General features: G+C 30.9%; 1 protein-coding gene and 2 non-coding genes across 4 annotated transcripts in view; 2 read left to right on the plus strand and 1 right to left on the minus strand.

The window, feature by feature from the left end:
- LOC130446480 (polycomb group protein Psc-like) overlaps positions 1-10139 on the plus strand; it is an 80011-nt gene extending 69872 nt beyond the window's left edge. The window contains exons 5-7 of one of the 2 annotated variants that reach the window (XM_056782779.1): positions 4936-5110; positions 5171-5251; positions 5321-10139. In XM_056782779.1, the coding sequence (XP_056638757.1) occupies positions 4936-5110; positions 5171-5251; positions 5321-7510 (2446 nt within the window). In that variant the 3' untranslated portion in view covers positions 7511-10139. Of the gene's footprint in view, positions 1-4935; positions 5111-5170 lie in introns of both variants that reach the window. The other variant, XM_056782769.1, reaches the window with a different exon arrangement.
- Positions 10140-10516: 377 nt separating this feature from the next.
- Trnap-ugg (transfer RNA proline (anticodon UGG)) lies at positions 10517-10588 on the minus strand. Its single transcript has one exon. It is a non-coding gene; the product is annotated as a tRNA-Pro (tRNA).
- Positions 10589-10715: 127 nt separating this feature from the next.
- Positions 10716-10787, plus strand: Trnap-ugg (transfer RNA proline (anticodon UGG)). The gene has a single exon. It is a non-coding gene; the product is annotated as a tRNA-Pro (tRNA).
- Positions 10788-15571: the final 4784 nt, after the last annotated feature.

Below are 15571 nucleotides of genomic sequence, written 5' to 3' on the forward strand. Positions count from 1 at the left end.
TGTTGTTGATCTTTAACCCCCTGGGGGTTGAAATTTACTAACTTGAAAATAAAGTTGTGGTTCTTCCTTATGTACGTATTTATGTGAAATTTCATTCAGATAAAAGGCAATTAACAGGAATATGTCTTCATACACTCAAAGGACTAACTAACATTTTTTGCCATTATCAACGTAATCTCCTTCAAGAGCAAAACAATCTTTCCAACGCTTCTCTAACTTCTCGATACCGTACTTGTAGAAGAATTTGTCTTTTGCCTCATAATAGGTTCCAAATTCGTCGTTTGTTTTTCATTTCAGCTGAATTTCTTATCGGCTAGCATTTTTTTTTTTTGAAATCAGTAGTCACCGAGGGGCCAGATCTGGACTACACGGTGGATGAGAAAGCATTTGCATTGTCTTGGTTAGGTTAGGTTACGTACTTGGTTAGACAATTGCATTGTCTTGGTGAAAAAAGCTTTCTCTTAGTCAAATGTCAAATTGGACGACCAAAACGTCCACTACCATCGGTGCCTGTACGACCATGTTTAAATTCAGCAAATAAATAACAAATGGTTCCCTTCGATGGGGCAGACTTCAGATAACACTTCTGAAGCCATTGCTGAGCTTGCACAGTATTTTTTTAATCAAAAAGAAATGATAAATTAACACAGAAAATTATGAAAATAACAAAAGTAACTTCACTTAAATGGCTGTCACTTTTTTGTGACTAACCGAAATGTTATTAAATTTGAACATAGTGTTTTCAAAGTTGGTACTTCATAAACGTCATATGGATTTGACAATGACAGCGCCATCTGTGTGTCAATCACACGACTTATTGAGTGATGTTATAATTTTTTTAACGCATTCTAATACCTTCAATTTTTAATTTAATAACAAACAAATTTTCAATTTAACAAATATTCTATAAATTGTAAATATTGTCAATCAGTCGAGCTTCGGTTTACACGCCCGATCAAAATCTTTAAGCAATCGTAAATCTCGCTATAAATCTCACAATTTTCCACTTTGAAATCTACTATTTTCGAACGTCGTAGGATTCACGACAATGTTTTATTTATTCTCGAACCGATATTCCCTTCCCAATCAATAAGTCGCCCTTTTCAACTTGTCAAAAGGCAAAATCTCTCTTCGAAAAAAAAAAAAAATGGTAGCGGAAAACAATCTGCTGTGTGTGTGTTTTGTTTCTTCTTTTTGCTTGGATTAGTTACAAGGGAATTTCTTTTGTTTTTTAACTTCGCCTAAAGCGAGGTTTGTTTCGGAATGTCGCCACGGATACCGTTCGAATTCTACAATTACAAATAATTAACTCGAGCGCTGCTGCCATATCTACCATTACATATTCAACACATTTATCTTCGTTGTCTCTATTGAACGTAATCATAAGAGGCTTCAGATACGTAATTCATTCATTAGATAGCTATAATTAAAAAAAAAATATACATTCTGTCAAAAAATTTTTAGAATAATATCGAAAAGTGTCGATTAGATTTGGCTTGTTTTGAACGCCGTTATTTTTCACGGGCTTCGAATGACGTCAATCGCCACGTCCATTATTTAGTTACTTTATAGGTTATAATATCGATAAAAGTCATGGAAAAACTTGAAAAAATCTGTCTACAGGTATCATGTACCTGAAACTCTATTAGAAGGAAACCCGATAAAGTTCAGAGACGTGAAAAAACAAGAATGAAATTTTCATTTAAATAATTTTATTCCTTTGACCTCAGCCAATGTAAAATATTGATTACACGATGTCAAAATAATTATAATCTAAAAACGCTTCGAAAATACAAAATTAAACTGGATTTTTGTTTCAAACTCAACCAATATTTTGTTTGGACCTTAATAATACAAGACGTGTCATTTGACGTCACCACCAACGATGAGGCGTTTATTAAATTTGAGTTTCGCTAGCTCGAACGACCACTCGATCAAGTTGTTTTAAAAAATGTCTCAAATTAAATTTTTCACTTAAAACTAACACTGAATGAAGGCTGTTTACGGTGATTTGTGTCAATCATATTCATCGATTGAAAATTGTTTAGCTAGGGATGAAAACTAATGGGAGATGACCCTATGTGGGACGTCCTTTGACGTTGATAACTCCCGAAATCATCAACTCAGTAAAAGCGTTTCCAAAAAAGGCATTTAAACGATTCTAGATTTAAATATGACATAAAACAATACAATATAAAAAAATTTTTGTATTTTTATTGAATCTTCGAATACGGTACTGCTTGTCACGAGTGAGAAGCCCCGAAACTAGCGTTGGTGTTTCTATGAAGGAGAGACATCGAAATATAATAATAACTGGTGGCCCACATGTCAATAGCACGCCCTTGGTTTCCGGCTCTCATTATGTTAACCGAAAGCATCTGCACAACCAACTCATTCGTTCTCTTTCTATACGTTAATTCGTTTCACTCTAATGGATTTTCGTCCGTATCCAAGGGGTTGGAAAGAGATATATACGTTTTTAAGCGAGTCCAATTGTTACTAGTTGAGAAGACAAGTGTAAGCATGACAAGTATTAATAACGATGTGTTTTTGCGGATATTGTTCAAACAAAAAACAAGATGTACTATCTTCTTTTAATTTTATTATTTCGTTGTACAATTTAGACAAAAAATCGTCGTCTATTTGGTTCCATTCTCATTCCAAAGACGTAAAGTGGAACTAAGATATTGCTTGCTGACTTAATTTTATTTTGACGCCTTAAAAGACGCTTTTCCACCCTTCCAAAAAGTTCAGTTTCACTCAATACTCTTTTTCTGCTGTATAACTAGTCAAAAACACATCCCTAGATTTGTTCTGAGCTGCCCGGGCGGCATTGATCACTGAAGCACGAGTTTCATCTATTTTTTGGTCGAAAAAGTGTAAATCACAAATGGGACTAAATTAAAATCATAAACGACGAAGAAATAATTCACAGTAATTGCAAGTTTTGAGTTTAAGGTAAACAAATAATGGTTACTATTATTTATGGTTTGTAAGACGCCGTTTCGACTTTCGGTTGACAACATGAAAGAAAAATTTCGTTAAAGTGTGTTTAGATTTATTTATACAGAAATTTGACGTACTAAGTTAAATGTTGAAGCAATCGAATGTTCTTTAATGGGAGTGCTCGCCACAAACGTCAAATGTTTAAAACTTAATTGTAAAATGATGTAAATCAATAGGTCACTAGCTCATATTTAACTTTTAAGTTTTATTTCATGATGAGAATCATTTTTTTTTCGTTGCTAATTTACTTTTAAGAATGTAGACTAGCTTAAATAATGTATTTAAGTATCAAGAAGTTCATTAACGCGAAAAAAAAATGTTGGACAATCTTAGATATCTATTAAACCTAGTATCAAGGAACATCCCATCGTTAATCTATCATTTTTCTTCGATTTTTAAATTTTTAATATTTAATTTCCAAAAAGAAAGATGGGATTTCGTAATTTATACATTTGCTGGTTGCATTTTTTTTACACTTACACGTAATTAATCAATTAACTTGTGCACAGCGTTAAAGTCTGTGTAATTGTCGGCGTACTATAATTTTTCTTTTCTTCTACGTATTACGCCGTTACTGGAACCGTTTAAGGATTCAAAGTCGTTGTCTTAAATGGTGTGATGTCGAAACCTCACAACTATCTCGTGCTCACTCCCATTGGGTATGGAATAATTGCCCATTGTTTTAAAGATGCGAGAAAACTTCTATGAGTATAAAATCTACCAATATTTTGTCGCAAGCGACTAGCGCACACGTCAAATGAAAAATAATTTAAAGTTTACTCAAAAAATACAAGAAAATGGGTGCAGAATTAATTTGCACACGTCTAGAATTACGTAAAGTAGCAAAAGAGGCCACAAATAATTTGTTTCAAAAATTTCGATTATGCCCATAATAAATGAAATTATGACGCTTGCTAATTTTGAAATGCTGAGTAAAGTTAAAAAATCACCCATCTTGTGGTTCACAATAATAAAAATGGTTGTAGTTCAAATATTTTTTTCATTTAATTGAATTTCTTACAGAGGTTGCTACTTAAATTTTGAGATATGGCAACACTGATGTAGAAATGTCAAATTTGACATTTTTAATGGTCAACGTACTCATACGAGGGCTATTTGAGTAGTTTATTTTTGATAAATCACGAACATTGTCGCGTGCCGATCAACTCGTATCGACTTTTGGTGATGAAGAATCATCACCAGCCACCGTATTTTGCTGATTTTCGGAATTCAATCGTGGTCGCGCTTTGCTACAGAATAAATTTCGTGAAGGTCGTCCAAAATCGGTCGTTGTAACGATGCACAACAATAATTCGAGTTCTTACATATCGGTACAAACAAAAACCTTTTTGAATAGTCGAAACATCGAATTCTTGAGTCATTTGGCACAAAAATAAATAAATTGTGAGTTCGACGTTTTTCTATACCTGAAGAAGCAGTTGATGCGATGAAAATCGTGCAAAAGTGATTAATCTTCATGGAGAATATTTTTAAAAACGAAAAAACTATATCCAATTATAAATATTTGTTTTTATTTGTCTATATAACTTCAGTAGCAACCCTCGTATATTTCTAGTTTGAAATTTGCAATAATTGATCATACGCGTACGAAAAAATACGTAATAACAGTTAAAATTTTGAGGTTATGTTTATAGTTTTCGATATTTGTTTGTCGCTTGTACTATTCACAAAATACCTATTTCTGTCAAAATTTTGTTTTTTTTTTGTTTGACAGTGACAGGTTGTCATTGCCAACATTAAAACTTCAAATTCGTATCGGAGCTCAGTAGGTACGTCACCCGTATCTTGATGACTATGTAATATGTGCGAAAAAAATATGAAATTAATCAATTTGAATGAAAAGGATTAGGAAAATAAACATTGATTTAGTATGAAGTTGTTGTATGAAATAGTTTTTCGTTGTTGCAGTTCGGATTCTTCACCAGGAGCTATAAAACTACCTGGCATAAAAAACGACGAAATATCTATAGAAGACAACCAAACTCACATGAAACGGTATTTGCAGTGTCCAGGGATGTGTCGAGTAGACGTATTGAAGAAATTTGTTAGAAATAAATATAATGTAGATACCAGTTTGTTTTACGTAAGTTTTAAACGGTGTTTTCTCTTTTTTTTTTACTCACGTTTCGTATTTTTGTTTCAGATTGATATTTTATATAAAAGAGTACCTCTTCCCGACCATTATACTTTGATAGATATCGCTTATATCTATTCGTGGAAAAGGGTAAGGGAATTATTAATTTTTATTTTTTTTTTTTCGTATAATATATTTAGAAACTTTAATTTGTTACAGAACGAACCGATGAAATTCTTTTTCCGCATAACCGATTTGAATAAAGTCTCCGAACGATTCGATTATTTCGATTCCAAAAATACCAACGAAACGTTGGTACAATTACCTTTGAGATCTTCCAGAAACAATGGAGCGGCTTCTAGAAGAAAGGAACACGTTTTGAACAAGAAAAATTCGAAAGCGATCAAACAACAAGACAACAAAGTGCAAAGCAACGGTTGTGATAAAATAAACACAAAAATTAAAGCGGAAACAAGTGATTGTGAAATTAATAGCGACAAAATCGGCGAGCAACAATTAAATAGTAACAAAGAAAATGTTAAAGTGAAAGAAGAAACTAAAATAAACAGTGATAATTATCAAGAGAATACAGAAGAAAGTACGAAACGTTTCGTTTTGAAAATAAAGAAGGATCCCGAAAAGGATAAAGCGATAAAAGATGATATAAGTGTTACCAATACAAACGAAATAAAAAATAGTGTAGTGAAACCGGAAGTATCGGGACATTTAAAAAATAACGTACAAAATCAAAAGAATTCCGTTTATACGAATATAACGCTGAATAGAAGTAATAACATGGAAATAATCACGAAAATTCAAAAACTTTCCAATAAAGACGGACAATCTCTCGGTTTTAATATAATAAAACAAACAGTTAAAAGCAACGATAATAATAAAAAACTCGAAACAGAAAACGATAGTACGGAAAACGAAGAAAAAATAAAATTTTTGAAAACGTTCGAATTAACCGCAAAAACTAGTCCGAAATTAAAAAATAAAGAAGAAACGACAAAAAGAAAAACTTCGAGTCCCCCTAAACGAGAATCTCCTATAAAAAAATCAAAAACGGAAAAGAAACCGGTAACGAGAATAATATTACAAAACAAACCGAAATTATCAACGCCCGGTTTACAATCTTTAATAGAAAATTGCAAAATACCATCTTCTCTATCTATAACAATAAAAAACGGTACGGAAACTAATAAACCCACCCCGATGATACCGCCGGTGAAGAATTACATCGAAATATTAAAATTACCCGACGAAACTAAACCGATTAAAGGAGATACGAATTTCCGCATAAACGCGGATAGCGAACAAAAAGTCGACGAAGATTTGGCGGAAATAGCGAAAAGTTTAACCGAAAAAATTCCGATATCGACGACGGTTTCCCAAATAATCGGACCGAAACAAGAATTTTCCATTCCTACGAAACCGACTAAATTCAATATACAACCGTCACCAGTACCTGAATTAACCAACAAACTCCTCAACGTACCGAAAGAAAATAAATTGAATCCCAGATCGCCGCAATCATTTCAAAAAATATTCGAAGAATCCATTAAAAAACCGGATATTTCGTCGCCGGAAAAAGAATCTAACAACGAAGTTACAAGCACTTCTAATAATAATAATAATAATAATAATAATAATAATAATAACAAGAGGAATTTGATGGAGATAACGACGAAGTTGTATAAAAAAACGAAAATGGAAATGGAGAAGAATCAAATAGATTCGACGACGACGACGACGATGACGACGACGTTGTCGACGACGACTACACCAAAAATACCGATACCGAGATTATCGAATAGTAAAAATTCGACATCGGACGCGGTGGATAAACGGAAATGTCAAACTACTTTGAACAATTTACATTCGAACGCTCTAGGATTGAATTACACGATATCCGTTGGTCCGAGTAAAGGCGGCGCTGTTACCAAAAAAGACGAAGCGTCGTCGTCGTCGCCGTCGCCGAAATCGTCGCCGATGATAAAACACATGTACGCCCCGATGATGGAACAATTGAAAGTCAACACTTACTCCCCAAAGTCGAATAAACCCCCGTCGGGGCATTTAGCGACTTCGAGCGTCTCGCCGCCGAAACCGTCGTCGAGTAGTAGTAGTAGTAGTACTTCGCAGACGACTCCTCTCAGTCCTAATCAGATATTGGAGAGATACAGTATCCAGAATTTGGCGCAATTGACGGCTAATTTGAATTACGGTTTGAATCATCCCGGTAATCAATTGGCGGCTATACAGCACGCGATGTTTTTGAAACATTTCGAAATACAAAATAGACAGAATTGGTTGAATATGAATCAGGGTTCGTTGATGCAGTACGAAAAGTATTTGCAAAATTTGCAGAAAACTTCGCAGAATCATTTGTTGACTAAGGAAAATTGAAGCGGTTCCGTTCTAGTTCGTTCGTTCGTTAGTCTCGTTCGTTTATTTTAATTTATTATTATTTTTTTTTTGTGTTTCCATTCCATGTTTAGAAAATTTAACTAAATGTCTTGTATCCGCGTTTTCTTTTTTCAAAATTAGACAAAATCGTTTCTCATACAATTCTCATAAAAGTCTAGAAATTTCTCCCGTTTTCCAGTCTCGAATCTTTTACTTTTAATTTGATGGTTTTTGTTCCATTTTCTTTAACTTAACTTTTCTTCTTTTTTCTTTTTTTGCAATTTTTGCTTCATCTTTTCGATTTTTACGAGATTTGTTCTTGTTTATTCCTCTTTTTTGCTTTTTCTATGTTTTTTCTACGTTTTTTTTTTCTCAAAATTAATCAAAATCGTTTCCTATCTCGTCGAATTCTGAGTAATGTTTGAAAATATTTCTCGTTTTCCAGTCTCGAATCTTTTACATCAATCTCGTATTCATTAATTTATTTGTTTTTGTTCCATTTTCTTGATACTTTTCTTATAAATCCATTCGAATTTTTAAAATGTTAATTTTTTTAACAATTTATTTGTTTTTCTTTTTGCAAATTTCCTTCGTCTTCTTTTCTACGAGATTTGTTCACGTTCTTAAGTTCTCATTTTCCCTTTTTTTACTTTTTCTTTCTTTCTCCTCGTTTTTTTCTCAAAATTAGTCAAAATCGTTGCTCATTCTCATTAAAGTCTAAAAATTTCTCGAGTTTTTCATTCTCGAATCGTTTACATAAATCTCGTAATCATTAATTTGTTTGTTTTTTTTTTCTATTTTCTTTAATTTTCCTCATAAAATCAGACCGATTTTTATTATGATGATTTTTTTCTAATAATTCACTTGTTTTTTACAATTTCCGTTTCGTTCTTTCGGTTTTTACGAGATTTGTTCATGTTTATTTCTCTTTTTTGACTTTTCTATGGTTTTCCTCGTTTTTTTCTCAAAATTTGTCAAAATCGTTTCGTATCTCGTCTAATTCTGAGTAATCTTTAAAATAAATTAAAATAAAATTTCTCTCGTTTTCAATTCTCTAATCTTGTACTCCAATTTCGTATTCATTAATTTGTTTGTTTTTGTTCTATTTCCTTCAACTTTTCTTATAAATCCATTCGAATTTTTATTATGATGATTTTTGCAATTTTCGCTTTGTCTTATTTGCTACGAGATTTGTTCACGTTTTTAAGTTCCCATTTTCTCTTTTTTGCATTTCCTATGTTTCTTCTCGTTTTTTTTTTTCCAAATTAGTCAAAATCGTTTCTTATCTCGTCAAATTTTGAGAAATGTTTGAAAATTTCTCACGTTTTTCAGTCTCGAATATTTTTTTTTTCAATCTCGTATTTATTCATCGATTTGTTTTTGTTTTTTAGCAAATGCTTCTTCCATCTGTTGAACCGCTTTCCGTTCTTCGTAGCAACCTTTTCTATCCGCGACTCCTTCATTATCGTACTTCTTCCACTATTTGGCCTATTCACGTAAATTTTTTTCACGAATTCAGTTTAAAACCTCATCTTCATCTTCACATTTCGACCATCAAACATTCAATTTTCTTATTATTATGATTGGAATTATGTTCTTTCTATCATATATTCAACATTTTAAAGATGTTTTTCTTTCTGTTAATATGTCTTTCGATCTTGTTGTCAATTCTCCCCATTTTCATTTTCCTTTTGTTTTTCTGCTCCTTTGCAATAAATAATTGTTTCTATTTATTACATTTGATGAATCTATCTTCTTTTTTCTACCTTTTTTCTAACGTCTACTTTTTCGTCATTCTTGTTATTCATTTTTAGTTCCTAGCTGGTTTCTTGTATTTTTTTTTCTTTTTCCCAATCGCTCCCAGTATTTTCCATATATAAGTTTTTCAGTTATCGCAATAAAAAATTAAAAAAATTATATATCCCCGAAAATTTTCTTGTTAAAATACAGATTTTTAAATTTCCAATCGGTCATTTTGTGTTTCTAAAATTACTTTCCATGTAGTTGACTATTTTTTGCTTGCTAGATGAATTAGATTTTATAAAACGTCAGTTTTGACAGCTTGACGTTTAAGAATGCGGCCACCTCTATTTGTATTTAACGTGGACATTTGACATTTAGTATTTATAACCTCAAAAAATGTAGTAAATTATTTTTTTTCTTCATAATTTGGTGAATAATTGAAAAAAGAAGCTACAATTTTCGATTATCTAAAAATAATTTCTTTATGTAAAACAAAAATTTAATCAAAAACTTTGATTTTAAAAAACATTTCGGTAAAATTGAGTTAATTTTAAAAAATGATAAATCAATTCACTTTTAAATACATCGTTCATACTGACTTTTTAATCATTCCCCGTATATTTTTTTTCTAATCAATATAACATAATTACCAAGGATAATAAATATTTTTCAAATTCTCTTTCAGTTTCAAAATCAAAATTATTTGTTGTACATTATATTTTGTTTTTATTTAAAGAAAAATTTGTTAACGTTTCTGTATTTAAAGTATTGTTAAATGTATTTAATTTGAATGCAACCAAGGTGTATTATAATAATGTAAATTAGTTAGTTCTAAGAAAAATGTAAAATATCATTTTACAATTTTCATTAAAAAAACTCATAGTTTATTTATCGTTTTTTTTTTCACCTTTCCCCGTATTTTTAAGGAATTTAACACATCTGAAAAGATAAAATTTACCTCGCTCTCAATTATGTGCTATTTCTAAGAAGTAACGAAACTAAACTTTAGTACACTTCTCATCTCTCTCGCATACATTCACTACAATCCGATTAAAAAGAGACAACAAGCAGACGCCACTTCAATAGAGTAGGTATTTGTTTACTGACACCAGAGGTACTCAACTGGTTATTAGTAAACAGTGTCGTGGAATTTTTATATTAAAAAGAAATTTCAACCACGAAATTTACAATTATTAAAAAAATGAAAATTATATTTAAAAATCAAATTAATATTATTAAAATTAATAAAATAAGATAAAAAATGGGCTCAACCGGGATTTGAACCCGGGACCTCTCGCACCCAAAGCGAGAATCATACCCCTAGACCATTGAGCCGCGATATTTACAAATTCTCATAATACTTGACTACAATCCAAAAAACTAGTTTTTAATATAAATAACCCACTTTTATATAAAAAATGAAAGTATTTAAAACTTACATAAAAAATATAATAATTATTCCGGCTCAATGGTCTAGGGGTATGATTCTCGCTTTGGGTGCGAGAGGTCCCGGGTTCAAATCCCGGTTGAGCCCATTTTTTGTTAATAACAAATACAGTATGGAGTAGGTACTTTCAAGGTTTGAAAAAAAATAATTTTAGATACTTTATGTACAATTTTTAATATATATTTTTCTAATTCCATGATCAATATTTATAGAGAAAAAAATTATTGAAAATTTTAAAGTTTTGTAAGTAGTTTAAACATTTAGTAAGGCCGCCGTATTGCATGACGTCATAAAACACCAAACATATGGTACTAAATAAATACGACAGTTAATCTCTCGGTTATTCTGCGAGATGTAATTGTTTTCATTGCCTGGATCATTTTAATGTAAGTAAGATTCAAATACAACTTATTATAATATTTGATAGTAAATAGTAAAAAGAACCTAACCTTATATTTATACATAACCCCAACAGGATCGGATTAGGTATTTGTCTCAACGCCTTCTTCTTCCCCTAAAATGTCTACCAAATATTTGCTTAAAAATGTCAAATCACCCTAATCGTTCTATTAGACTGAATTTAATACGAAAAAACAAATTTTCAAATACTGAAATGGATGACGGAAACTTATAATTCAAATTTTAATAAAACGGTGAATAAATCTTGGAAATGTCTCGTTATTAGGAAAGTTTTTAAATTGAACGGTTGAGTACAAGATTTCTTTCACGAACTTTTCTACAAATCACCTAATAAGCTATTGAACAAGGTTCATTCTTACATATACGATTTGAATTATTTAAAATAATAATAATATAGTATTTCTAAGATAAATAATTGAGTTCTCTTAATATTTCTTTCGTAAATTGTTGCTTTAATCTTCGGAAACATTTTATTCAGATTCCGTCATCAGTTACATCTTTTTTTGTTATGTACAGTGAATAATAAAAAGAATAAAAACTGAGCTTCTACACAGAACACCCTGTGGAATGAATCGTACGCCGACGAGAATATTTACGAAAAATTAGACGTTACCTCGTCTTTTCATTCATTAAAATATATCAATTCTGGTAAAAATTACAGTATTTTAATTCAACATAATTTATTTGTTTAATTTCAAAATAACAGAACTCAACAAATTTCTTTTTTATACGAGGAAGGTCCCAGAAGTACATAAACACCCATCCACATACTTGGCGAACGTCCATAATGCAAACATGGCGGACGACGAGCTTGTGGCAGTTCTTGCTTTCAGGTTGACCTATTTTTATTACAAATTCGAAAGAAATTAAATAAAAAGCGAAAACGGTGGTGGACGACCAAAATTCATACAAGATAATTGCTCTATGCTCCCGAGCATTACTGATCGCACCAAAAGTGTGGTTAGATCGCAAACATCCTTGTATCTGACAAGAAAAACCACGCTTGCTCATAATGGGACAAATAAAATTATTTTCGGATTATTTTCTGTTCCCAGACTTGACAAAATGGCTTCGTAGTCAAAGATTTTCTGGAAAAGAAGAGGTGATATCTGCAGTTGATGGTTATTTTTACGAACTTATTGAACATCGGCGGGAATAATCTATGGAGCTTAAATTACGTTGAAAAACGACTTTCCTTGTACATATAAATACGTGATTTTTAAGGAAAATCCTCAATAATCTTCAACGATTCAGCTATTTACATTTTTTGTGCTTCCTAAATTGATAAAAATTGTATACTTATCTTTTTTTAATACCAATAAAGAAGACATGTAAAAAGAGATAAAACATGTACTCAAGTGTTTAATCAGAAAGGTCGTAGACGGCTGGCTGGTTTCGGTGACCGTCGAACTTTAAACCCTTGAATATTTATGTTGAATGTGAAATTAGATTGAGATTTGTGACTTGTACTACTAGTTGAAACATATGCACATATCCAGAGACGTATCCGTTTAAATTTCCACACCAATAAATATTACGAACTAAATTTGGAGAAAATGAGTTACAAAATCATCTATAGTTTATTTATATGGATAAAAGCGTAATAAAATGTTGAAGCACTAATAATATATAATAAATAATTAAAGTATTTTCGGATGTACACTTATATTTTAATACTCCTTTTATCTGTGCCAAAACCAGTCCAATCTGGTTTACTTCGTAATTATACAGTGGTCATTCCAGTGCAATTCCATCAATTGTACTCGTCAATTGAGGTGTAGAAATTTTGACATATGAAGAAAATCCAATTTACAGAATATGCAGAAAAATATATCTTGGATGTGACAATCTAAAAAAAATGAAAATTCCGAATGAAAACTTTCACAAAAGGAAGTGAAAACATTAGCAAAAATGTTTGAAACTAAAGAAGATAAAAACAGAAATATCTATTATGCGTCTTCTCAAATCATCATTATTTTCAAAAATACTGACTATGTAGTTAGGTTATAACGATATAGAATGAAATTCACTGACATACATTCAAACTTAAATGATTTTTCCTCATCTACGTACCGAACAATTAATTTCTTGTACAAATATATGCATTAAAACATCTACTTAGTCATTTTTTCCACATTTGCGTTCCCTTATATATTTATCAAAATAATTGATATATTATTTAATGAAAATTTTTTAAAGCCGGTCCTGAACACTTTATCAGCCGGCTTGTCTATGATTCAAAAGTAATTATATAAACTAGACGAGGTTGTACGAGTTTACGCGAACATTCGACGAACAGCAAACATTGCTGTTATCGTAAACCGGCGACGTTGCCGTTTATTTTTAGACCGTTTATCTCTCTCTCCGTTTATAAGGTTGCCGTTGTCGCTTTCTCTTCGTTCCACTTTTGATGCTTCATAAAAACTTCAAGTATTAAATCGCATTGTAGTTGTCTTTCTTTATTCTACTTTGGGGTATCGGTTTACTGTTTAGATATACGCTTACAGCGGCGTGCGATTTGTTACAATAAAAGGGATTTGATTTTATTAGAGATTACATAATTGGTTTATCTATAATAAAATAAATAAATAGTATGTTAATTAAGTATATCAGTGCGTACAACGTTCAAACTGTCATTGAACATTGAACAAATCGAACAAATTATCATCCATTTTGTGTAACTACTGAAATTTATGATTTTTTTGATTGTTACTTGCCTTAGAAATATAATATTTCCATGGGAATTGAAATGTAACGATAGAGACGAAATAACGGTTATAATATGTATAACCCATAACCTTTTGTCGATTTAATTATTAAAAATTAATAGTTTTTGATAACAAAACAAATTTATAAAAATTTTAATCTATTCTGTATGGATATTTCTTAATTTCTGTTTTGTACAACTCTTACATATTTAACTACATCGAGTTTCTTTTATTATGAAAACAGATTTTTCAAAAAACTTTCTGAAATGTAGAAAATATGATACAACGACTGTCCAAGCAAAGAAATATAAAAATTGTTATATCGTTTGAACCGTAATATTTAGAGCTAAGCACTAAAACAAAATAAACCGTCCTTTTTGACAGCTTCTTAAATCTTTTGTCAAAATCCAAAAATAACAACAATTTTCCTATTTAAACGACATGGAAATTAATCTGGGATTTAACCAACAAAGGTAATACCCCACCCGAAAAAGATCGATGAAATAAACCAATGAGTGCAAAGAGGACAGACGCAGAAGGCGGAGCCGCGCCGTCCCTCACACTCCGATTTGTTATCGTTTCCACCAGTCGCAGATGCGAAATTTGTTCTAGAGTATTTGATAGAAGAGGTGAGGTTATAAATGGGAACATCTGGCCGGATTTTTATGGCGTTTTCCATGGGGGTCATTAAAATGGGGTACAATAATACGATGGTTGATGGTTGTCGTTAATTTTTTTTTATATTGTAGGAGGGAGAACGTACAGAAGTATCCATAATAGGAAAAGGGTTAGTTTATGGGATTTAGATCAATAAATAAAAGTGGGAAGGTATAGATGGTTGTTAATGGTTGAAAATTCATTATTCTAATGAATTTAATTGAGACTATATTATAATACGTAAATGATAGAATGAATTACAACGTATTTTGTGTGAGTTTATGGGAAAAGTCTTTTTCTGACTATTATAGTAATCAAAGATACTTTTTCGAACGTAATAAGGAAAAAAGATTCGTTAGAAAAGTGCAAATGCCATATTTTCACATTCATGACCATGCAATTACTGTTAAGTCGCATTATTTATCACGAAGAGACAAATATCCACAATTTCTGCAATATTTTCAAAACTATGATTCTAAATATATTTTTTATTCATATTTTCTTTTCTTTCAACTTTTTCGAGCTCTTTTATACAAAATTTAAATACCTGATATTTCTAAAACATTTTTACGAATCATTTACTCGTTCTGAATTGAAAAAAAAATAACAAATCTAAGCTACTTGATTAAATCTTAAAAAAAAGACCGACCGGTTCCAGTTTCTTGGCGCTAATTCGGTTACATAACGTTAAAATGAAAGTATTGATTTCACGTCCACAATAAAAACTTTATAACACAGCGTTGCCGGATTTAAATCTACAAAATACTGAACTTTGTTGAAGCACGAATAAAAAAGGCTTTTTATGAGTTTTAACTTGTTATTAATTCTTAATATTTATATTATTAACAAATCTTTCATATTTATATAAAAAATAAATAAAACGAATCGTTGATTACATGAAACAACAGTTTTTCGAATTTTTTTTTTCGTTTCCTCACATTCAATAAAAATGGAGACTATTCACAAATTCTTTTCTATATTATTTAAATCGAAAATGTACAATAAACATTTGTAAAAAGGTCAATAATAAAATTTAAAATATTTATTTAGAACAACCAATTATAACGAATAAATCAATATTCATAC

This window comes from Diorhabda sublineata, chromosome 1 (genome assembly GCF_026230105.1).
Source record: "Diorhabda sublineata isolate icDioSubl1.1 chromosome 1, icDioSubl1.1, whole genome shotgun sequence".
Classification (NCBI taxonomy): domain Eukaryota; kingdom Metazoa; phylum Arthropoda; class Insecta; order Coleoptera; family Chrysomelidae; genus Diorhabda; species Diorhabda sublineata.